General features: G+C 44.7%; 1 protein-coding gene across 1 annotated transcript in view; it reads left to right on the forward strand.

Annotated features, from left to right (window-relative positions):
- The window catches only part of LOC137439416 (rab GDP dissociation inhibitor beta), a 75897-nt gene that overhangs the window by 21509 nt on the left and 27474 nt on the right, over window positions 1–26914 (forward strand). Inside the window, exons 4-5 of the mRNA XM_078768180.1 lie at window positions 18288–18422; window positions 25433–25631. Of these exons, the coding sequence (XP_078624306.1) occupies window positions 18288–18422; window positions 25433–25631 (334 nt within the window). The remainder of the gene's footprint in view (window positions 1–18287; window positions 18423–25432; window positions 25632–26914) is intronic.

The raw sequence follows: 26914 nt of genomic DNA on the forward strand, positions 1-26914 counted from the left end.
TCCTCTTTCTGGAACTGAGTATTACAAATCAACAAATCAGCTCCATCAGCAAACTCCAAAATCCTTTCACCTTCTCCATTTCTCACAACATATCCATAACCCCCATGAACTCCCTCAAAACCGTCCATACTCCTTCCCACATGTCCATTTTGGTCTCCTCTTACCACAACAACTTCCTCATCTTTCACGTTTTCCATCAGCTTCTCTATTGCACACCAGAACTTGTCCTTCTCTTCATTGCTCCGACCAACCTGCGGAGGATATCCCGAGATGACGTTTACCAAGAGCTTTCCAATCATCATTTTCACAATCATCAACCTTTCACTCACTCTCGTCACACTCACCACACTGTCGACAAACTCCTCAGAAAACAGGACACCAACACCATTCACGCCTTCTGAGCACCCTTGCCACACAAACTTGTATTTCTGTCCCTGCCTACCCTTCACCATTCTCACACCACTTCCCTTCCATCTCGTCTCCTGCACACAACATATGTCCACTCTTCTTCTGACCAATACTTCCACCACTTCTCCTGATCTCCCTGTCATTGTCCCTACATTCCATGTCCCAAACCTCAGAAACCGATCTCCACGTCAGGCCTCAGACGTTTCGTCATCATAAATGGAGTGATTTACACCCTTGCTTCGATCGGGTTCCCCACCTTGAGTTTTGACGAGAGGGAGTGGGGTCCCCCACGGGGTACTTCGGGCTGTACCCTGCCCATATGTAGTTGTAATTGTCATGGTTCTCTTTGAGGCAATGTTTTTATGGCCGGATGCCCTTCCTGACGCCATCCCTTTTAGTCACCTCTTACGGCAGGCAGGGATACGGTGTACCTATTCTAAACCGGGGTACACACCGGTGATCATTGATGAAGACCAGAAAAAGCACAGGGCCCAGAACACTGCCTTGGGGAACTCCAGCCTACATGGACTGCAAAATGTAAATGTTTCATGATATTTGTTATATTATATCACCTTTATCTATCAATATTGTTGAAATGAAGATCAAATAGCTGTATGTTGAAAAAGTCAAAACTTTACATGGGGTGTGCTTACTTTTTCACGTGACTGTACCCCATGGGGAGCTGATGGAATCTGTCAAGTTTCAAAAAAAATAAATCGTTGTGATTTTGGAGAAAACGATGTCCATTTTTTCCCCTTTAATCCAATAGCACTGCCATACCAAGTGACCTATGATGCCACATTTAGCAATAAAATATTCACTATGGGGAGTCCCTCCTATGTTTAAACGTTTTGCATTGGTCAGACAAGTGGCTGCAGAGAGAAACATTTTTAAAGCACAAATATATAGCTCCAGACAGACACAGACAGACCGAGACACCCAAACCCAGACACACACAGAAGACATAGACACACACGGACAGACACGGGCGCACGCGGGCGCACATGGGCGTACGCGGGTGCACGCGGATGGGCGCGGGCGCACACGGGCGGGCGCACACGGACGGGCGCGGGCACACACGGACGGGCGCGGGCGCACACGGACAGGCGCGGGTGCACACGGAAGGGCGCAGGCACACACGGGCAGGTGCACACGGACGGGCGCGGGCGCACACGGACGGGCGCGGGCGCACTCGGACGGGCGCGGGCGCACACGGACGGGCGCGGGCGCACTCGGACGGGCGCGGGCGCACACGGACGGGCGCGGGCGCACACGGACGGGCGCGGGCGCACACGGACGGACGGGCGCACACGCACAGACACAGACACAGGCACACACGCACAGACACAGGCACACACGCACAGACACAGGCACACACGCACAGACACAGACACAGACACAGGCGCACACGCACAAGTGCACACGCACAGACACAGGCGCATACGCATCTAGGCTGGGCCAAATCAGGGGTGATTTTCAATTTTTCATACTACAAGGTTGTAATTTACCTAAAAGCTGTGGCTGGGTAACAGAAACAAAACCATGAAATTGTTTTTCAAAAATATTGACGTCTTACGGTAAAACAGCCCGTTACCATAGCAACGGTTACAGACGACTCAAAAAATTCTTAAAATCGATGATTTCTCAGGCTGTGTGTGACCCCCAGAGTTGATTCTGGTACCAAAAGATTCAGAATTGAAAGCCAAGGATGATTGGATAGCTTAACAATGTCTGTGACACAATTAAATACAACTTTTATCCCAAAAACTCATTTTTATCTCAAATTTAAGGCATTTGTTTGAAAAAAAAATGAAAATTTTGCTTTTTAATCATAGGATAATCATTAATCAGAGCTATAGTCAAATTAAATGTACTTTAAATTAACTTTCGTCATTGATTAAGCTTTTTTGTCTCAAATTTAAGGTCTGACATTGAACATTGATAACAAAATAAAAAACCTAGTCCCAATTGTAATCAATGGAGGCCAATGACTTCTTAGTCACAACCTGTGGATGTTGCCAGTCCATGCAGCTTCTTCCTGACGCCCTTCACAACCCTGTATAGAGCCTGGAGCTGCGCCTCAGATGTGGGGGCCTTGTTAGTGTTCAAATCTGTGGCGAGTCCAAGTGTCCGCTCTGCTGCGTCATTGACAACTGGGAGTTTGGCCACAACTTCCTTGCCATGACGATAGCTGTCTGAGGTGGGCCACTGTGCAACGGGGAGCTTGACAAAACTGGAGTCAATACCCAAGAGTTCAAACATGCTCCAAGAGTCGTAACCAACAAAGTCTTTGAGGGCTTTACTCCCCAATTGCTGTGAGGCTGGCATCTCCTGTATCATGTTATGTGCAGTCCCACTGTACCTGAGCATAGCCCTTCTCATAGTCTGCTTGTCAGATGACGTTCTGTCCGAGAAGAGTGCCAAAGAGACCAATCTCTCTGAGAGGTACCACAAATGGTTTTGTAGCTTCTCTCGGGCCACAGTCACAAAGGACAGAAATTTGGCAGGCCACTTTGTTGGATTCTTTGCGATACTGGCCTCAGCCTTGAGGAGGTTCTTCATCAGGTACATGTCGTTAGATGGTGCATCTGCAGCACTGGTACATGTCAACCACGCTTTAGTGTAGAAGACTGACATGAATGCAGCGAGACTGGTTATGTCTTCCAGCTCTTCGGGTGTGTAGATATCTCCCAGCTGCCAACGGAAGAGTGCCACCTTTATAGTGTATAAAGTCTTGCTCATCCAACGGGCGTGGTGGAATGCCCCAGGAGCTTTGATAGTGATGGTCCTCATACCATCAGGGACAGTCCCTCCAAGAAACAGCAGTGTGAGGTGTGCCAGCTCCAGGTAGTCGTGTCGAAGAGTCTCCTTTGTGCTATTGTCCATCCACGTCTGAAGGAAGGTGATGGTGGCATGTACATGGCCAGCCAGCTCTCTCTGTTGAGCAGACACCTCGACCAATGTGGAGTTGCCCTGGTCCAATTCACTCCAAGTGTTGAGCAGTCGCTTGAACAGCTGTTCATTAGGTCCTGTGGTGGGGCCATACACTATTGAGCAAGACGCCCCTCCAACCAATTCGTGGATGTGGTGCCGACACGCCAGTTGCAGAAGACTCCTGCCAAACTCAGTCTCCAGTCTTACTACGACTCTACTCTTGACCCCAGAGTTCACTGCCGTTGTATCGAAGACAAGAGCGCCTATCCTTGATGTGTGCAAGGGCGCCTTGAACGCCCTGATGAATGGTTACAGTAACAACCGAAAGCAGGCATTAAAATTAATGATTGTAAGCTGCTTTTGTTAACTTTTTTTTATTGAAATGAAGATGGCCAAATTTAAACAACGTTATAACAGTTATAAAAACTGGACAATACAAGGTTGTAAAAGACAATTTAAAGTAAATTTAATCTGATTAATGGTTATCCTATGATTAAAAAGCAAAATTTTCAATTTTTTTCCATAAATATGCTTGAAATTTCAGACAAAAATCAGTTTTTTGGATAAAAGTGGTATTGAATTGTGTCACAGACATTGTTAAGCTATCCAATCATCCTTGGCTTTCAATTCTGCATCTTTTGGTACCAGAATCAACTCTGGGGGTCAAACACAGCTTGAGAAATCGTCAATTTAGGCATTTTTTGAGTCGTCTGTAACTGTTGCTATGGTAACGGGCTGTCTGACCGTAAAACGTCAATATTTTTGAATTTTTTTTTCATGATTTTGTTCCTGATACTCACTCACAACTTTTAGGTAAATTACATTGAATTAGGAAAATCACCTCCGATTTGGCCCAGCCTTCGCATACGCACACGCCCAGACACAGACACTGGCGCACACGCCCAGACACAGACACTGGCGCACACGCCCAGACACAGACACTGGCGCACACGCCCAGACACAGACACTGGCGCACACGCCCAGACACAGACACTGGCGCACACGCCCAGACACAGACACTGGCGCACACGCCCAGACACAGACACTGGCGCACACGCCCAGACACAGACACTGGCGCACACGCACAGGCGCACACACAGGCGCACACGCACAGACATAGGCACACAGACCCAGACGCACATGCACAGACGCACATGCACAGACGCAGGCGCACAGACACAGGCGCACAGGCACAGACACAGGCGCACAGACACAGACACAGACACAGGCGCACAGGCACAGACACAGGCACACAGGCACAGACACAGGCGCACAGGCACACAGACATAGGCGCACACGCACACAGACACAGGCGCACACGCACACAGACACAGACACAGACACAGACACAGACACAGACACAGGCGCACACGCACACAGACACAGGCGCACACAGGCGCACACGTACAGGCGCACGCACACGGACAGACACAGGCACACACGGACTTCAGTTGTAGATTTAAGTTCAGAAAAGAATTATTATTATTTTTATTTATTTATACATTTTCAAAATAAATACCCTTTGGACATACACACAGGAGAGATCGGTGCATACCAGAAGTTTGGTACGATTTCACAAACGTTTGAGGGAGTCATTCAGTGAGAACACAGGACAGACACTGCATATTATATTTGTCTGCATACTGTACTTACTTTTTCCACATGCAAAATTTGCATTTATGTTTATTTTAATTGTACAATGGACTACAAAATGTAAATGTTTCATGATATTTGTTATATTATCTCAACTCTATCTATCAATATTGTTGAAATGAAGATTAAATAGCTGTATGTTGAAATATGTTAAAAAAGTCAAAACTTTACATGGGGTGTCCTTACTTTTTCACGTGACTGTATATACCAGCTCGGCTCGGCTCGGCTCGCTACGCTCGCCTCACCACGCATCGCTCGCCTCACCACGTGTCGATACAGAGACCGGGCTTGTTTTAGCTTAGGATAATGACTGTACCTGAGTTGCTGTGTTGTCATGATTTACACCAATCATAATACAATTATTTTGCACAAATTTATTTGTCATGTTTGTGATATTGCATGTTTGTAAGCGATTTCGGTTGAAATAGCCCAAGCGCTCTCCCTCCCACACATCTCCCTGCTCTTAAATGTTGTGTGCTCTCAAGTGTTTGTGTGCTTCCCCTTCTCTTGTCTTCCGCTCCCTCTTTTTATATATTTTGTTTGTCTGGTTGATTTGTTTGTGAAGTAAATGTCAGCTCTTTCACGAGCCTCGATTCAGTATACAAAAAAAAATAATTAAAAATTAAAAATTAAAAAAAAAGAACCCTCAGCACATACATACGGGAGGGGTAGGTGCAGACTGGAAGTTTGGGACGATTACACCGCACCAGCACGTAATTCAAAACACCTCACCACCACGTAATTCAAAACACCTCACCACCGCGTAATTCAAAACACCTCACCACCACGTAATTCAAAACACCTCACCACCACGTAATTCAAAACACCTCACCACCATGTAATTCAAAACACCTCACCACCACGTAATTCAAAACACCTCACCACCGCGTAATTCAAAACACCTCACCACCGCATAATTCAAAACACCTCCCCCCACGTAATTCAAAACACCTCACCACCGAGTAATTCAAAACACCTCACCATCGCGTAATTCAAAACGCCTCACCACCAAATAATTAAAAACACCTCACCACCACATAATTCAAAATACCTCACCACCACATGATTCAAAACCACCACCACGTTATTGAAAACACTTCACAACCACGGAAACAAAAGTTTCAGGAAGTAGTTCAGTGACAACAGACACTGCCCAGATATGTAGATATATAGATAAATGACTATACCTGAGTTGCTGTTTTGTCATGGTTTACACCAATCATAAATCAAACAATCATAATGCACAAATGTATTTGTAATATACGTGATATCACATTTTATAAACAATTGATGTTGAAAAAAAAATTATTTTCCCCAAAAAAAATTCTCCCCCAAATAAAAAAATGGGAACATAAAAAAAAAAAAAAAAAATACCCTTCGGACATACCGACAGGAGAGATACCAGAAGTTTGGTACAATTTGACAAAAGTTTGAGGGAGTAGTTCAGTGACAACACAACACAGACACTGTGTGTATATATATATATATATATATATATATATATATATATATATATATATATATATATATATGTGTGTGTGTGTGTGTATAGATATATGTGTGTATAGATATATGTGTGTATAGATATATGTGTGTATAGATATATGTGTGTATAGATATGTGTGTATATAGATATGTGTGTATATATATATATATATGTGTGTATATATATATACGTATATGTGTGTATATATATATATGTGTATATATATGTGTGTGTATATATTGTTACGTGGTCCCCTCGGTGACTACCTGGTCTCGGTGACCCCCGGACCGTGAGAGGAACTTCGCCAGAAAGTTGTATCATATATGCGCTTTCGCCACGCAATCCATATGAATTCCACCCAAGAGAAAACTGAGTTTCAATGATATATTTCAAGGGTAATGATACCATACAATTTCAATGCTACAATCAAGGATATTTTCCCCGAGCAATCCACCATCAACAATTCACAATCCACAATCAATCCCCTAGATGATTAAGATGGCCATCTTATATATGTGTGTCCCCTTTTGTACTCACGACCCCCTTTGGTCTCTGTCCCTCACAATGTCTCTGGGCCCCTCCTGACCAAGATGATGGTCGGCTTCGCCGCACTCGGGCGGTTGAACGAACCCCGGGTGGACGTGTTTCCACCGGGCATGTATCGTACCGGGAACCACGGTTGCAGCCCCCTCGTGGCCACGCGAAGCGGGTACTGTAAAGCAAGCAAAAGCCACACGCCGCTTGCAACGCGTGTTAGGCCCCAACGTGCGACCCGTACGCGTCTTTGTAGACGGTGCCGCGAACGGTGCCAGACGCTGGGTCGGTGCACGGCCCCACGGCAACTTGACGTGTCCACCGGGTAGGTACACGTCCCGGTAACTCCTCTCGCCAGACGGGCTTGGGAACGCCGCTTTTCCACGCGGATCAAGATCGATCCCACCTTTCGTCGGAGCGGGGCGAGGAAGAAGAATCCTCGTCGCTTCTCTTGACCTCGTGTGTTTCTTCTTCCGTTTCCGGTCTCTTTTTCCAGAAGGGCTCCTGACCCTCCAACCACAACAACCCTTAATCGACTACACATGGATAAGCAAAGACCTGAATAGGAATTCACATACATTCCCATAAATATGTAACACTCCCCCCCTTCAAGAAAGAAAGTTTGAACCCAGCGAAAACTTTCTTTACCGGCCAACTTGGATAAACAAACCAGATAACTCAACCCCCCCCACATTATCAGCTCCCCCTGGGCACAGTTATCACTTAATATTAAAGCAACAAAATTTCACCAAACCCCCAGAGATTTTCAAAGGTAATTCACTCTGGACAAAGCACCAGCAACGACATTGTCCCTGCCCTTTACATGTTCAATTTCCCGTTGGACTCCTGCCAAGCCAAACTCCATCTCATGACCCTCTGACTTCGACTGTCAGTTTCTTGTGAATGAAGGTTAAGGGGTTGATCAAAGATCCAAAGTTAAGCAACTCGATAGCACTTTTTCCGGGAGGCCAAGCCGAGTATTCACTACATGGATGCCTTTAGGAACGTGGAGTTCACGGTTAGTCCGTGCAGGAAAGTTCTCTACATGGACGCCTTGAGGAACGTGGAGTTCACGGTTAGTCCGTGCATGAAAGTTCACTACATGGACGCCTTTAGGAACATGGCGTTCACGGTTAATCCGTGTAGGAATCTTGGCTCGGCGGCTCCGCCGCATTCAGTGCTTCTACTTTTCCGAACTTCCCTAATGATTATGGTGGGACCGCTTGTCACTGTAGTCCCATGAATAGCGGTCTCCTTCTCGGCCACTACTTTGAAAATCCTTCCTTCGGGAGCTGCCGTAACTCAGGGAGCCTCCATAATAATATTGATTGCGGCCACCACCAAAACTACCGCCCAGTTGTCCTCTCCTGTAGACCTCTCGACGCCTACGAAATGCCTTCCCTACTGTTATGGTCCGACCCTCCAAATCCTTGCCATTCCAATTCTTCTCTGCCTCTCTGGCGTCTTTTGTGCTTGCAAACGTGACAAAGCCGAACCCTCTTGACTGTTGCGTTTCCCTGTCTCTTACCAACCGCACTTCCACCAGCGGCCCATATCTGTTGAAGACAGAGGTCAGAACTTCTTCCTCTGTTTTGAAGTTCAGTCCCCCTACAAATAACTTGGTACTTTTGTCGCCATCCCGAGCTGGTGTGGTGTTATTTTCCCTGCTGGGCTCTTTACCAACCCTCAGGTTACCATAAACTTGACCCCCGGCCAAATCATTCCCGATAACCACAGATACACCCTCTACAGGAAGTGTGGCTTGTAAACCGACGGTGACCGGTCCTGACACCAAATCGGACTCCAAATGGATGACATGAAGTGGAGCATTAACACCGCCCCCGATCCCCTGTAAACGAACACTATCCCCCGTTGCTGTCTCCTCGGACCATGGCAAAATGCCTTCAAGCATTAAAGATTGATGTGCTCCTGTGTCCCTCAATATCCTAACCGGTCTCCGGTTAGTCGAGGCTCCATCCAGTGACACAAACCCCTCTGAAATAAATGGTTGGTAACCCTTTTGATGGCGATTTCTTACAATGGCCATTGCATTTGGAGTCGTACTAGTCGAACTCCGCTCCTGATTTTCCTTTTTCAGGGCATAACATTGGGACATCACATGTCCAGGTTTCTTGCAAAAAGCGCAAGTAGGCCCGGAGGAAAAACTCGTGGTCTGCCTCGGGCCCCCCGGAAAATAAGTTTGTCTTGGGCCCGTAGCCCCCTGATTTCGAGTAGTTGGGGTATCAGAGTTGTCCCCATAATCCTCTCGAGGCCGCCGCCATGTAAGGTCGTTCTCCGCACCGGGTGTTCCATAACTCCCCTGCTGAAGTCTAGGCGAGGAGTTAGGTTTGTGGACCCCTATTCGGTGGGTTAAGGCATAATCATCTGCCATGGTGGCTGCGTCCCACAACTTTGGTACTTTCTTTTCCTGCAGGTACACTTTGATGTCCTCGTGGACACACTGCTGAAATTCCTCCACCAGGATCAAGTCACGCAATGTTTCGAAGTCTTTCCCGACTCCTTTTGACTCACACCACCGATCAAACATATTTTCTTTCACTCTGGCAAACTCCACATGGGTCTCACTCTCCCTCTTCCTGGCATTCCTGAATTTTTGCCTGTAAGCTTCCGGAACCAACTCGTAGGCTTTGAGGATGTGCTTCTTCAGTACCTCATAATCTGCACATTGGTCCATTGGTAGCGCCGAATAAATCTCTTGAGCTTTTCCCACCAGCACACTTTGCACTAGTATTGTCCAGGCCTCCTCCGGCCAGTTTAATTGTCGAGCCACTTTCTCAAAGTGTGGAAAAAATTTCGCGACTTCCTTTTCACTGAACGGTGGAACCAGCCTCACATGTCTGCCCACATCCCAGGTTTTCTGGTTAGGTGTCGACCCCGTCAGCAAGGGTGGTACCTCTCCCCGTTCTCTCATTAACTCCAGCTCCTTGAATTTAATTTCCTGCTGAAGCTCCATGTCACGTTCCTTTAATTCCCTTTCCGCTTTTCTCTCCTCTGCTTCGAGGTCCCTTGCAGCTCTCCTCTCCTCTGCTTTTCTCCCTTCTAACCTTTCCTGGAGTTCTCGTTCCACTCTCCTTTCCTCTGCTTGTTTCTCTTCTCTCCTCTCTTCTGCTTTCCTTTCTTCTTCTGCTCTTTCCTTTTCTGCTTTCCTTTCTTCTTCTGCTCTTTCCTTCTCTGCTTTCCTTTCTTCTTCTGCTCTTTCCTTTTCTGCTTTCCTTTCTTCTTCTGCTAACCTTTCCTGGAGTTCTCGTTCCACTCTCCTTTCCTCTGCTTGTTTCTCTTCTCTCCTCTCTTCTGCTTTCCTTTCTTCTTCTGCTCTTTCCTTTTCTGCTTTCCTTTCTTCTTCTGCTCTTTCCTTTTCTGCTTTCCTTTCTTCTTCTTTAATCCGTTCCTGGCTCCGTAATTGCAACTCCAGTTTCCGGAGCTCAACGTCTTCTGGTTCTTCGGGTAGCCACTGCCAGGCTAACTCGTCCCATGTTCCTAATCCCACCATAGACTGTATCACCGTGGTCTGCAACTCTGCCTTCCTCAAATTAGTTCGGACCTCCAAGTTAAAATGTTTGGCCAATTTCAAGAGGTCCGCTTTTAGTAACGCTCGGAACTGTGCCTCACTAGGTGTTACCGCAAAGTTCTGTGCAACAAACGCCATGGTGACTATCGTTAACACCTGTTAACCTTCACCCAAGACTTTACCACAATTTCTCAAAAATTTACCAATTAATAATTAATTAATAAATTTTAATTAATAAAAATTATTATTTTATTATGTTATACAATTTTAAATCCCGGACGTAGACCCAATTGCGAATCCGCAAATCGTAATTTGGACGAGCCCCCAATTCTGTTACGTGGTCCCCTCGGTGACTACCTGGTCTCGGTGACCCCCGGACCGTGAGAGGAACTTCGCCAGAAAGTTGTATCATATATGCGCTTTCGCCACGCAATCCATATGAATTCCACCCAAGAGAAAACTGAGTTTCAATGATATATTTCAAGGGTAATGATACCATACAATTTCAATGCTACAATCAAGGATATTTTCCCCGAGCAATCCACCATCAACAATTCACAATCCACAATCAATCCCCTAGATGATTAAGATGGCCATCTTATATATGTGTGTCCCCTTTTGTACTCACGACCCCCTTTGGTCTCTGTCCCTCACAATGTCTCTGGGCCCCTCCTGACCAAGATGATGGTCGGCTTCGCCGCACTCGGGCGGTTGAACGAACCCCGGGTGGACGTGTTTCCACCGGGCATGTATCGTACCGGGAACCACGGTTGCAGCCCCCTCGTGGCCACGCGAAGCGGGTACTGTAAAGCAAGCAAAAGCCACACGCCGCTTGCAACGCGTGTTAGGCCCCAACGTGCGACCCGTACGCGTCTTTGTAGACGGTGCCGCGAACGGTGCCAGACGCTGGGTCGGTGCACGGCCCCACGGCAACTTGACGTGTCCACTGGGTAGGTACACGTCCCGGTAACTCCTCTCGCCAGACGGGCTTGGGAACGCCGCTTTTCCACGCGGATCAAGATCGATCCCACCTTTCGTCAGAGCGGGGCGAGGAAGAAGAATCCTCGTCGCTTCTCTTGACCTCGTGTGTTTCTTCTTCCGTTTCCGGTCTCTTTTTCCAGAAGGGCTCCTGACCCTCCAACCACAACAACCCTTAATCGACTACACATGGATAAGCAAAGACCTGAATAGGAATTCACATACATTCCCATAAATATGTAACAATATATATATATATATATATATATATATATATATATATATATATATATATATATTGGTAAAAATATGATACTGGAGAGATTTTTGAATGATTTTCATTTGTTGACCAAAGTGTCGTGTGTTTACTTTATGGGAAAGTTTTACTTGTATGTGGTACTTCATATAGCCATGTAATACATAACATAAACTCATGGGCCAGACTTTCTTGAACTGTTGTAAATTTAAACTTTGTTTTCGATTTTTACCCATTAATAGGACACGAAAATGTGACATTTTTTACACTGTCATAATTGATGTGGAAATATATACCATTATACCTATCCTAATGGCCTCCATTTCTTTCAACCAAATATTTTTGAAGACGTTTGATATGCCTTTCTAAACCCCACTTTGCTTAGTGAAAGTTGTCGCTCGTATTCATATGGGAGAGCAAAATTAATCAGGCTCATGTACGTAATTCATTGTGTCCTGAGAGTTACGTACACAAGATGGCGTCGGCAATCATGAAAAATAAATATCTATCGGATCGATCTTTGTCAATTTCTGCCAAGTAAAAAAAATATGTGCCCAAATTCATACACTTAGTCAGGTTCACTTTGTCAATAAATTATATTTCGTTCAAAATCATGGTAGATTAGCAAACCTATACATTTTTGGAAAGGTTATAGCATAAGGAAACTAAAAATCAACGTTTACATTTGGAGAGATACCTGTATGGCGGCCATTTTGGATTTTCAAAATGGCCACTGTAAAATACATATTTTGTTCTATTTCTGCCTCTAATTACCCTAAAAACTTTTAAAAATATACTAAACCTATATTTTCAGGGACAAGGAATCCAATGAAAGTATCAAATTAGTGCTATGGGGAATGGTAAGACACGAATCAAAGGTTTTGAATTGCAAAATACTGTCTTTATATTCGCGATAAGTTGCATAATCAAATACATGTTATCATTTTGTACAGGCAGTTAATAACATCAAAATGTGTCACAATAATTCATATCACCAAACATACACAGGCAGTCAGCAAAATCATATATACACATGCAGTCAGTATAACTTCACATCTACACAGGCAGTCAATGACAAAATATACACAGGCAGTCAATGGCATCAAACATACACGATTACAGAATATGCCATTTAGAGTTCGTCATCACTGTCCTGTGTGTCGTATCCGACAATATAGTCCGCATCGTTTTCACAGTCCGTTCCACACAAGCAAAGGTCGGTCAAATTGATTGGCAAATCGAATCGATCGAATTGGTCGAATTGGTCGAATGGTCGATCGAAGCGATTGGTCGAATTGGTCGAATCGAAATGGTCGGAATTGGCAAATGTAAACATTGATTTTCAGATTTTCCATGTAATAACGTTTCCAAAAATGTATAGGTTTGCTAATCTACCATGATTTTGAACGAAAAACAATGTGAACCTGACTAACTCCACTATACTTTAAAACAAGGGGAATATATGGTGCTGACTTTCTTTCCGTGTCCCAATCGTTACGTACATAAGCATGAATCGTTTACCCACGTGTTTCATGGCTGGTGGATTGGTCAACCTAAAAAAAAGAAAAAGAAGAGCATTACTGTCTGGTGCGAAACTACGAAGAATTGCTTTGTTTCAATTGCTGCCGACGCGACAGAAGCCTGATAACCTTGCGTGTCCAAGCTTCCTCGCGTGGTTACGTACCTAAGCCGTTCACCTTTTACCTCGCACCAGTTTATCAAAATCGTCCAAATCAAATCGTCCGTCAAAATCGTCCAAAGACTATTTCCGTTTATTGAACTATCTTCTTTCTTTTTGATAGTCAGAGTTGTCAAACTTGTAAATAAATGTTTGCATTGGTTTTTGCAACAATTAATTTTTTTGGTGGCTGTGTCACGTTTGTGTCCCAGTATCATATTTTCACACACACACACACACACACATATATATATATATATATATATATATATATATATATATATATATATATATATATATATATATATATATATATATGTAATATATATATATATACGTATATATATATATATATATAATGTATATACAGTGAAACCTTGACTTACGAGTGCACCAACTTACGAGTTTTCCGAGATACGACCCGTCGCTCGGGCGGTTTTTGCTTTGTGATGCGAGCCGAGATCTGAGTTACGAGTTTACGCCACCCACCACGAGGTGGCCCAACGAGCGTTCAGGTCACGTGGTTATCTTGCCGTGCAAGCATCTCTGCCGTATATCGCTGTTGCTTTGTTTTCGCATTTTGGTTATTTTGGAAAATTTCTTAGTTTTAACCATGGGTCCTAAGAAATTGAGTGCCAAGGGCAGTGCTGAGAAGAAGAAGAGGATGATGTGCTTGGATATAAAACACGCAATCGTCGAAAAACATGAGCGAGGTGTGCGTTGTCGACTTGGCGAGGCAGTACGATCGTAGTACTTCTACGATATGTACGATTTTGAAGCAGAAGGAGTCGATAAAGGCTATAACGCCAGCCAAGGGCGTTAAGATTATTTCAAAGCTCCGGACCTCTGTCCATGAAGAGATGGAGAAGTTGTTGTTTGTGTGGTTGACGGAGAAGCAGCTCGCAGGAGATACCGTGACCGAGAGCATCATCTGTGAGAAGGCACGAGACATTTACGGGGATTTGGTGCAGCAGACGGCGGGAACATCAACGGACGAGGCATCGGAAGAGTCATTCAAAGCCAGTCGGGGATGGTTTGATAATTTTAAGAAGAGGACGGGCATTCACTCCGTCGTCAGGCATGATGAGGCAGCAAGCTCGGATGTGAAGGCAGCTGAAGATTTTATTATAACTTTTGCCGAACTGATAGAAGCCGAAGGATACATCCCCCAGCAAATCTTCAACTGTGACGAGACAGGGCTCTTCTGGAAAAAGATGCCGAGGAGGACGTATATAACGGCAGAGGAGAAGAGCATGCCAGGCCACAACTTGTTCAGAGTGCCGGCGATAGCTCGCCTTCTCTTTGTGGAAGACACGGTGAGATTTTTTTTTTTTTTTTTTTTTTTGTATACAAGATCGAGGCTCGTGAAAGAGCTAACATTAATCACACAAAAAGACAAACCGACACACAAAACACAAAAAACAAGGGGAGCGGCAGACAAGATGGGGAGAGAGGGGGAAGGACACAAACACAACATTTGAGAGCAGGGACATCGGGAGGACTTGGGGGGAGGTGGGAGAGGAATAAAACATATGAACACTGCAAGGACTCTGGGGTGAATTACCGGGAGTAGAAAATATCAAGGTTTTCGATGGGTCATTGATGAGGTCATTTCGATGAGGTCATTGATGAAGACCAGAAATAGCACAGGGCCCAGAACACTACCAGAACACTACACAGATCCTTAACATCCAACAACTAATGGGACGCAAACGGGGCGCCCAGTTTAGCGGTACACACATTGATGAATCACCCTGCCTGTGAAACACCGACATGACAGGTTATAGCTGGGTCGGGATTCAAACCCAGGCTGGACAGTTTAGAGTCAAGTGTGCGTACCTCCAGTCCAGGCCATCCTGCCAACTTGTATGCTGCATACAGGTGAAATATAAAGCGCGAGATATTTATATATATATATATTTCAAAAACAATTGGTGTGGTTTTTGGGGGGCTGGAACAGATTAATAGCATTTCAATTCATTTTAATGGGGAAATTTAATTTGAGAAACGAGCAAATTGAGTTACGAGCTCGGTCACAGAACAAATTAAACTTGTAAGTCAAGGTTTCACTGTATATTGTTACGGACCGCGGATAGGATGTTGTTTTGCCGAGCGGATGGCGCCGCGGCCCTAACAGTTACCCCGACTAACCCGATTCCTGGACGTTGGCCAAAATCGCGCCACAGATATTCAATGGGGAATAGACTAAAGCGAAGGATGTGAAGAAGAAGAAAGACAAAGGGTAAGGAATACAAATATAATTTATTTACTATTTACAACCCAAAAGAAACCAAGGAGAAGGAAGGATAATAAAATAATTTACAGAAGAACTCAGAGACACAGTGAAAATACTAGCTTATCTAACAGGCTTACTTGTACCCAGGGACAAGACAGAAGACAGACTACAAGCACACTTACACGGGGGATGATGACAGGAATGGCAGGAGGTGGATGGCTGGAGGGAGCGGAAGGTTCAGCTGGAACCGCAGCACGGTCGGGTCGGGGATGAGCAGCCGCCGCCCTTTCTCGATCGGCGCGTTTAGCAGCCGCCGTTCCTTCGCGGCCCCGCTCGAAACTGCCGTCAAAGCCCCGAAGCTGCTGTGGCTGAAGCTGCTGTGGCTGAAGCTGCTGTGGCTGAAGCTGCTGCGTGCCGCTGCTCTTTCAGGGATCCTCTCTGGCGCAACTCCTTCTTGGAACCTTTGGCACAACTCTTTTAATTCACCTCTCCCTCTCTTGCTTAGTCCAACAACCACTTTCTCTCTTGCTTAGTCCAACAACCACTTTCTCTCTTGCTTAGTCCAACAACCACTTTCTCTCTTGCTTAGTCCAACAACCACTTTCTCTCTTGCTTAGTCCAACAACCACTTTCTCTCTTGCTTAGTCCAACAACCACTTCTCGGCTTTCGCGTGCGCGCTTTATAGCGCCTCAGGCGATCAAGCCGCTGGTGTCCAGGACACGCCCATCGGTCAGCTCGCCTCGGCCCTGATTGGTCGGCACGGCCCTCTGGCTCCGCCCTTGATGACGATGGGCGGGCACGCCCTTCTTCCCCGAGCTGACCACGCCGTAATGGCGGCAAATGCAGTTGGCAGTAGACGAAAGGGGGGTTGGAAGGGAATCTACCTTATTTCACTTGGTGCAATGGAGTATTTCAATTAATGGAAGACACAGCCTTACACTAATACACATAATAAGGATATAACTGTCAACAAGGGGGGAAATCTATGATTGGCTAACGTGTGGTGTTTATGAACTAATTACGGGACGCACTTTGACCTTTATACATAACTGGAGCAAGGAGGGCGATATTTTACAACAATTTACACAACAACAACAAAAAAAAAACCATTCTCATATCCACAACAATATGTATATATATATGTATATATATACATATATACATACATACATACATACATACATACATACATACAGGGTGTCCCATAAGTCTTGGAACCATCCCATAACTCTGGAACCAGAGGGCAAAATGATGAAACGGGCTTGTATTCACAGAATGTGTTCAATGTGTCCACCATTATGATTGATACAAAAATGCAGATGATGTATCCAGTCAGCAGTCACACGGTGAATGGAGTCAGGAGTGATGGTGTTACATGCATCGCTGATGTGCTCCTGCAAATGTGTACCATTCTGAATTTTTTTTTTCCGCTTAGACAAACGCCTTAAAGTGACCCCAGAGATAAAAATCCAACGGACTGAGATCGGGGCTTCTCGTCGGCCACTCCACAGGCCCTCGACGTCCAATCCAATGACCAGGGAAGTTCCGGTTCCAACACCCTGTTACGCAGATGCAGTAATGGGCTGGAGCGACATTCTGCTGGAGCAATGTTGGGAAATCCCCATCTGCGTTCAAGACACTGGGGAATGCTTCCTCGTTGAGCATACACAAGTATGCGTCTCCTGTGATTGTGCCATCAAAGAAGGGGCCTATGATGCAGTCTTTCCAAATGCCACACCACACCAGCGGCACCTTGTTCCTTTGAAGCAGTAAACCAGTAATGGTTGTCTTGCGACCAGTAGCGGGTGTTCTGTTGGTTCGCTTCACCATTTGCGTAAAGAGCAGCCTCATCACTGAACAGAATGGTGGATGGGAAATCGGAATTTTGAGCGCATTGTTCCGTAGCCCATTCACAAAATTCCATCCGTCGGTCCGGATAATCTTCGCTTAATTTCTGCAGGATTTGAAGTTTGTAAGGATGCCATTTGTGTGCTTGAAGAATGTGGTGGTTACTGCTTTCGACACTTCTGTCTCGGCGGATAACCGCTGAAGAGACCTTTTGGGGCATTTCCTGAAATGAGAAAGCATGGTCGTAGCTGTTTTCGTCGGTGGATTCCTCGGAGGTCCACTGCGTGGTTTATCTCCTTTGGATCCTGTTTCCCGGAACTTTGCTACCAAAACAGACACGGCTGTGTGTAATCACTAATCAGCGTGCGGTCTGAAATTCCCCAGTGACCTCGCTTTGACTCAGATTTCCTACGAGCAGGATTACCTGGATGCATTTTCCTTACTCAACGACGTCATGGAAAAAAAACAATGTACTGCAAGAAACGAAAAAAAAATCATAAATCACTTTTTTCCCCTATGGTCCCAGACTTATGGGACACCCTGTATAGTGTATATAGATACGTATAGTATCAATGGCAGATCAGGACACCTGTATTGGTGTACTAGATTTATGAATAAGGTGAACAATTAGTTTTGGTTTACTGTTTTGTCATTCTCATTGAAGATTAAATTTCCATTCCAAGGTTGACCAACTCTGGGGGGTTTTTTTTTTTTCTTGCATTTTAAAATAATTGTCTTTTGAACAGGCCAACTTGTGACGATGTTGGTACACACCGAAGTGACTCGTTACGTGGATTTCAACGTTGTGGATGGAAGCTATGTGTACAAAGGAGGCAAGATTTACAAAGTTCCAGTAACAGTGGCCGAGGCATTAACTTCAGGTAAGTTGGTGTTTTTAATGTGTTGTTGCTGCTGTCAGACTCATCCCGGTTGCCTGGTTCGATTTGCAACGTGTTGTGACAAAGCGGTCGACCATTTCGTAAACTCCACTGTGGGATCTGCATCTAAATTACCTCGTTATCATAAAGATGGGGAACCCAACACAGTCCAGTGTCACTCTGTTAGGTATCGCATGACTCTATCTAATTAGGTTGAGCAACCTGCAGTGCCTTCAGATAGTATTCACACCCCTTTACTATGAGATTCCAAATTGAGCTCAGTTGCATCCAATTTCCTTTGATCATCCCTGAGATCTCTACAACTTAATTGGAGTCCACTTGTGGCCAATTCAATTGATTGGACATGATTTAGAAAGAAACACCTGTCTATATAAGGTCCCACAGTTGACAGTGCATGTCAGAGCAGAAACTGTGACATGAAGTCCAAGGAACTGTCCTGTCCGTATAACTCTGAGATAGAATTGTAAGGAGGCATGTAGGTCTGGGGAAGCATATAAAACAATTTCGCGTGTTGAAAGTTCCCAAGAGCACAATGAGCTCCATCATTAGGAAATGGAAAGAATATGGAACTACCCAGACTCTTCCTTGAGCTGGCCGTCTGACTAAACTGAGGAACTGGGTAAAAAGGACCTTCAGGCGTGTGACCAAGAACTCGATGACCACTCCGTCAGAACTACAGAGCAGGGAGAACGTGCTGGAAGGCCAACAGACTCTGCAGCGCTTCAAAAATCTAGGATTTATGGGACAGTGGCCAGATGGAAGCCACTCTTGAGAAAAAGGCACATGACAGCATGCCTGGAGTTTGCAAAAAGTCACGTGAAAGATTGAGAGCATGAGGCAAAAGTTTCTGTGGTCTGATGAGATGAAAATTGAAGTCTTTGGCCAGAATGTAAAGCGACACGTCTGGCAAAAACCAAGCACAGCTCATCCAACACCATCCCAACCCTGAAACATGGTGGTGGCAGCATCATGCTATGGGGATACTTTTCAGCAGCATGTACGGGACAACTTGTAAGGATAGAGGGAGCAAGGAATGGAGCCAAATACTGGGAAATCCTTCAGGAGAACCTGCTTCAGAGTGCAAAAGACTTAGATTGTGGCAACGATTTACATTCCGGCAGGACAATGACCCCAAGCATACAGTCAAAGCAACACTGGGATGGCTTCAGAACAATAACGTGAAAGTGCTTGTGTGGCCCAGCCAAAGCCTAGATTTGAATCCCATTGAGAATCTGTGGAAAGACTTGCAGATTGCAGTTCACTGACATTCCCCATCCAACTTGACAGAGCTTGAGCAAATCTGCAAGGAAAAATGTGAAACTCCCCAAATCCAGATGTGCAAAGCTGATAGACATACCCAAGAAGACTCAAAGCTGTAAACGCTGCAAAAGACGCTTCTAAGAAGTGTTGACTCAGGGAGCTGAATGCTTATGTAAATTAGCTATTTCTGTATTACGTATTCAATGAATTTGTAAAAAATTCTTTAAACTTGTTTTCACTTTGTCATTAGCCTGGTGTTGGCTTAACGGTTAGGGTGCTGGCTTGGGATCCTAGGATCCTGAGTTTGAATCCCGGTCGATCATTGAATTAACGCCAGGGGGTTGACTTGGGCTGTCATCCTTCTGAGGTCGGCAAATTGAATACCAGCTCATTGGTAATTGTATCACTGCATCAGCGGCACAAACGTGATTCCAGAGAAATGATGCAACCAGCAGCCACAGGCTGCATACGAAACAACGATAACTTTGTCATTATGGGGTATTTTGTGTACATTTGTGACAAAAACTTTAAATTTCATCCATTCAAAATTCAGACTGTAACACAAGAAAATGTGGAAAAGTCAAGGGGTGTGAATGCTTTCTGAAGGCACGTGACATGGTCTTCTATGTTGTGTGGAGAACACAACCGATTATTTCCTTAACGGGCCATCTAAAACCACCAAATGAAGCAGCCACCACAGCCAGAATCACCCCAAAACCAGGTATATTTAATAAAGTATATGATAATGGTCACAGAGAGAAACAATCCACAATAACGAAACCCCTCAACCCACGACCAAATACTCACCCATGGTACCAATGAATGATCATGATTCCTTAATTATCCAAGCCTTACCTGGGACCTGAGACACAACACATAACATAGACAATAGATAGTGGCAGCCAAAACAGAAATACCCTGGTTATGCCTGGTGGGATACTGCAGGAACTGATGCAAATAGTTAGCCCAGGTGTGTCCTTGCTGCAGGTCACGGTCAGCACACAGTGTGGGGCTTGAGGAGGAGAGGCGTGGCTTGGCATGATGGCTCTGCAGATTCCAGGCACGGCCTTTCAGGAGTTCGATCCCGGGTGTCAGAGAAATACTTCAAAATAATCTAAAAACATTTGTGTCAAGTCTCTTAATACGTTTCCACCTTATCTAGCTGCATACTTGTTATGCAGAAGCAAACGTGTATCTGCTTCCTCTTGATCACATGCTAGTCCCTTGATTTCTTCCACCAGAACATCACCACCCTTGACAGAGGAGTGGCATTCACTTTCCTAAGCAAGAAAAACCTTGGTTTCTCCTCAGATTGGTGCAGCTCCATATTTCCATGTGGTGAACAGGAAATTGACAAGCTCCTCCATGTTTGGCCCATGGTTGCTTTCACCATATAAACACCACTGGACATTCTTCCATCACTCAGCACACTGTCTGAATTTCATCCAAGAGCTCAAGGAAAATGATGAACTTTAAAATTTTGTCCACTGGGACACATACATACAACACTCCTTGTTGCAAATGCCGTGCTGCATGCACAAAGTAAACCCGTTGTGCTGATGTTGTTTTTATCATGCTAGTTTGTTTTGTATCATCATCCGTATCATTGAGTTTCATCCATATCATAATATCCGTATCATTTAATCCGTATACATCATCAATTGTTGTATACGTATACATCATCAATTGTTCCATTTTTGATAGTTTCTAAAAAGTGTGCAACTTTTGACAAAAAAACAACAACCAAGTATTCCAATTTATTTATGTTAGATGCATATAATGCCTCAAAGGTAGTGAACGAAATTGAAAGAAAAACGAAGTCGTTGCATGGCCTACGAGAAACTAGAGAAAGTTTTATCTTCGAACTTGCTTTGACGATGGGCCCAGATGGCATCGGCCTATGTTCTGAAGTCCTGCTCTGCAGCTCTTGCTTCTCCCCTTTGCTCTTCAGTGTCTTTTTCTGCCTGAATGTCTGCAAGTATCATTCTCATCCAAAATAAGGGTGGGAAAACAGATCCTATTACCTACAGGCAAATAAGCTTGTTCCATTGAGAAGCAAAGCTATGCAATCCACCATTGCTGATAATGTACTTCTTTTTTTTTTTTTTTTTTCAAACAGCCGAATCTTTCACCGTCAGTTTGGATTTCATCCTGGTTAGTCCACTCTGGATGTGCAGCTGCTGTTTTCTCTCGGCAATGGTTGAAAGCCCTTAATCAAGCACGAGGTCAGGAGCATCTTCGTGGACATATGGACATTCAACACTTTCTGTTGTACCACTCCGCTTGCCAAGATCGCTGCTCAAGGCATAAATTGCTGCCTTCATAATTGGATTTCTGACTTTCTCAACTTGCACAGTCAACACATCATTATTCATGAAACCTCTCCTTTCATTTTCTCTCGTCTTTCAATGGAGGCAGGATTTCCCAAAGTCAGTGTCTTCGACCTAGACTTCTTCCTCATCTACATTCTACATAAACAACCTCTCAGATGCTCAAGAAAACCTTATTCCTTTTTTGCAGTGTCATACAGTACCCCATCCAACTGAAGAGCAGACAGCAGCTACAGTCGTGGCCAAAAATATTGGCACCCTTGCACTTTTGTCAAATAACACACAATTTTCTGAAAAAAGAAGTTGAAATTTACAAAAGTATTTCGTCTCCACAATTCTTTATTTCACTGTTACGAGTACCCTACTGCAAAGCCGCAATGAGCCGGCGAAGCCAAAGCCTCTTGCCACTATTTTTCCCATTACTAAGGCATCAGTAGGTTAGGTAGTTGGTAGTTGGTAGTAGGTAGGTGTAGTAGGTACCGTAGGTACTGTACCTCGTTCAAAATGACACCATTTGCATTCTGGATGAGATTAAAATTTATAAAATTTCCTTCTTGATTAATTCGGTGAATTTCGTCTCAACTTCAGATATTTCCGGCCGTGAAAAACTATTTCCTGCGGCCGCGAGATTTCAAAAAAATAATTCTTCATCAATTTTAGAATATTTGACGCCGTTTTCAGCCTCCGAAACGCGTTAATAAGCTTTTTTGAAATATTTTTTCAAATGCTTGAATCTCATTGGTTCTGGTGTTTGGTGACGATTTTCGTTGAAGATAACCAGACCCGAGTGGGCCCGGGGAACGAGGTTGGTCTTAAAGTAATTACAAATTTACAAATTAGTAATTTTTACAAATTAGATTTAATTACAAATTAGAGGTGCATAAGATTGTGAATAAAAAAAAGACGGGTGGGTGAAACAAACTCCTATTGAACTTTTTCTCAATTTTTTATGCATACTTCCGCATCCGCAAGATGGCGGCCTCCATGGAGCGATTAGCATTTGGTGCGTCAAAGCTTCGAAATTCTCAAAAGATTCAGCAAAATCTTTTGCAAAATTTCAGCAAAATTCAGCAAGCTTTTCAACATAATACGTACGCGTTAATTCACACCACCGGCTTCGCCGGCTATTACAGAACCTTTGTTTTTGAGTCAGAAATTAATGTCCTTTTAAATCAGAAAATAAAAAGAACTGGCATTGACAATTATTGACACCCGAGACTTAATATTAGGTAGCACAGAATTTGGACAAAATAACTGCAGTCAAGCGCTTCCTATAGCCATGAATGAGCTTTCCTACACCTATCTACTGGCAGTTTGACCGACTCTTCTTGTACAAACTGCTCCAGTTCTCCCAGATTTGAAGGGTGCCTTCTCCCAACTGCTGTTTTCAGATCTCCCCACAGGTGTTCAATGGGATTTAGATCTGGACTCATTGCTGGCCACTTCAGAGCAGTCAAGCGTTTTGTCGAACATTCCTGGGTGCTTTTTGAAGTGTGTTTGGGGTCATTGTCCTGCTGCAAGACCCATGACCTTCGACGGAGACCCAGCTTTCTGACACTGGATTGAACATTGTGTTCCAAAATGCCTTGGTAATCTCCTGATTTCATGATGCCATGCACACATTCAAGGTACCCAGTGCCAGAGGCAGCACAGCAACCCCAAAACATCACTTGACCTCCTCCATCCTTGACTGTAGGGAAGGTGTTCTTTTATTTGAAGGCTTCATTTTGTTTTCTGTAAGCATAGAGATGATGTGCTTTACCAAAAAGCTCTAATTTGGTTTTATCTGTCCACAGGACATTCTCCAAGAACAATTTTGGTTTGTTCAGGTGTGTTTTGAAAAACTCCAGTTGGGCATTCTTTTGTCTCTCTCTCAGCAGTGGGGTCCTCCTGGGTCTCCTACCATAGAACCCCCTTTCATTGAGTTGGTGACGGATGTTGCGACTTGAAACTGTCGTACCTTGTGTCTGAAGGCAGCTTGAATCTGTTTGGCAGTTGATCCAGGTGGTTTCTCCACCATTCAAACAATCCTTCACTGCAATCTTCGATCAAGTTTCCTCTTGCGGCCACGTCCAGGAAGGGTACCTGCAGTGCCATGGGTCTTAAACTTCCTGATTACATTGCGTATGGTGGACACAGGAACATAAAGGTCTCTGGAGATGGACTTTTAGCCTTGAGATTGTCCATGCTTGGCTACAATCTTGTGTCTGACATCCTTAGACAATTCTCTGCTTTTCTTTCTTTTCTCCATGCTCATTGTGGTACACACAGTGACACAAAACAACAGAATGACTCCTTGTCTCTACTCAAACTGGTTGAATGAGTGATTTTTATATTGCAGGCACCTGCAACTCACCGCAGGTGAGTTCATTTCCAAAGTAGAGGAGAATCACCTGCTTGAGATCTAATTATTTCTAACAACTTCTGAAAGGTGCCAATAATATTGTCCCGGCCATTTCAGGATTTCTTTGTGGCATACGCTAAGATTTAGAAAAACAAAATTCAGCTTTTTTGTTTTTTTTCCACTGCAAACCAAAGAAATACATATGTGGATACCAAAATATTTTTTAATTTCAACAATTTTCTGGAAGAAATGGTGCATTATTTGAAAAAAGTGCAATGGTGCCAATATTTTTGGATGCAACTGTATATCACTGCGGATCTGGAATTGATTAGATGCATCTGTTGAAGAGTATGGCTTTTGCTCATGGCAAATCTGTCTCATTCTCTTGCTTTTGAAGGATCATCAAATAAAACCACCTATCTCTTTCTATTGTCAGCCACTGGAAGCGTTTCAGTCGCTCGAAAATCTAGGCCTCACCATCAAGCATGACTTGTGTTGGATCGGCTATATAGCAATGATAGCCTCCAAAGCCAGCTGCAAATTGGCCATTCTCTGTCATTCCAAGGCTTTTCTAAAATATCATAACTAATCTCAGCCTACAAGACCTTTGTTCATAGTTCAATCGAGTCCTGCTTTCCCATATTGGCTGACATCCCAGAATCACATCTGTTTCTCCTGGATTCTGTGGAATCTAAAACACTCAACATTATTGGCATCTCCCATGATGAGGCCAAAGGACAAGGCCTGTTGTTCTTGCATCATAGTCAGGTTGAAAATGGGCAGATTTCAGTGGAACAAGGCATAAACCTCATGAGTAGTGTTCGATGTATTTTCAAGCAGCAGGTCGTGGCTCCAGAAGGACAGGGTGCTTTTTCAGAATGGGTGGAGCACTCTGGTTCATTCTAGTTTGGGGGTCTAGATGATTATGATGATATTATTTTGCAACATATGCTCTTATTGCAATAGTCGACGAGCATGATGGAGTAATTTGAGTGAAGTGTTTTTGTTTGACACGACCGAGATCGATATATTGTTCCTGATACACATACCTCTGACAGATCTCTTGGGTTTCTTGGAAAAGCGGCGTTTCAAAAAATTTCTGCAGTATGTGTTGGAATTTGACGAGAACAACCCAAAGTCACTCTCGAATGTGGACCCCCACAAAACAACCATGAATGAGGTGTACAAGGCCAGCGATCTAAACACAAACACCATTGATGTCACAGGACATGCCTTGGCCCTGCATTGCACTGATGAGTATGTTCTACATCTCTCATTCATTCCCTTTCTATACCGGTTATTTGAATTTGGTTGATATTGTTATGTCGGTACGGTAGAGCAATATCTCGAGCCAGGTAGATCTGAATAGGTAACATGCTTCGACTGTCGCGATAGGGAATCTACCTTGTAATTTCTGTGTAGTCCGGTTTGTCGGGTTAAGATGCATACCTGTGAACATACCAGGATGTTCGAGTGTTAGATAGTGTAGGGATTAAAGATAAACCCCCTGTGTGTCACACCTGGTAATCAAACCTTTGTCCCTTGTGGCAATGCATACCCATATAGACACTTAGACAGGTCCTTAGTACAACATTAAATAATTCCCTTCCCTGACAGTGACTTCAGAAGGAACAGGCAAGGAAACCAGGCCAGGACACCGCCAATGATGGCCGCCGCCAGCTACACCTCCGGCAGGCCTAGCCACATTGAGTGCCACGAGCTATGACCACGCTACAGGCCTGTGATTCGGTGGAGGGCACTGATTGGGTGGCGCACCAAGGCTGACGTCACCGCCACAAGGTTATTTAGGGGCGCACCGAACGACATTTTCCCTCCTGCAGATCCAGCAGTTCGTCTTGCACAACCGGCTCTTCTTGCTTGCGCAGCACATCCCTCTGGCCCTCTTGCTCTTGCAGCTCGAACCCTCTTGCAGCACGTCCCTCCCTGGCTGTCTTGTGCTCTCTGCGTTTTTCCTCTTGGTCTTGGGAGGACCTGGTGGTCTTGGCTCGCCATCTGCGTGGTGCTTGGAGTGGTGCTTTCGGAGCGAGGGACCTCGTGGTGTGTGATCGGTGCTCTGTGGCTTGGAGTGGCGCACGGACCTTGTGGTGTGCGATCGATTGGAGCTTGGAGCGAGGCCTGGTGGCGCGCGAGCGGGGCCAAACAGAGCCATGTTTGGATGGCAGACAATACAAGACGACAGATGAGATAAGGCTGCACCCACACCCCACATTTACAAGTACACGACGTTTCCTTTTATTAATTCATCTTCCCTTGTCTCGTTTCTGAAGTGAGTTGTGGGGACGTCCCAATGTAGGAGTTGGTTTATTTGGTTACCGTCGCGTTTCATTGTCTCGGGTTCCGGAATAAACGTGTTTATTTTTGTACATTCTAATTCGGTGTCGAGTACATTAATCTCCCTGAAGATAAGCGCTTCTCCCGCTTCTTCCTCTTCCCTTCTTCTCTTCCCGCGTTTGATAGCACAATCCGTGTTTGGTCGTCGCTTCAAGTAAATCCGTTCTGGTCCATCCGCGAGCCTTGGT

This window comes from Myxine glutinosa, chromosome 1 (genome assembly GCF_964187855.1).
Source record: "Myxine glutinosa chromosome 1, kmMyxGlut1.1, whole genome shotgun sequence".
NCBI classification, from domain to species: Eukaryota; Metazoa; Chordata; class Myxini; order Myxiniformes; family Myxinidae; genus Myxine; species Myxine glutinosa.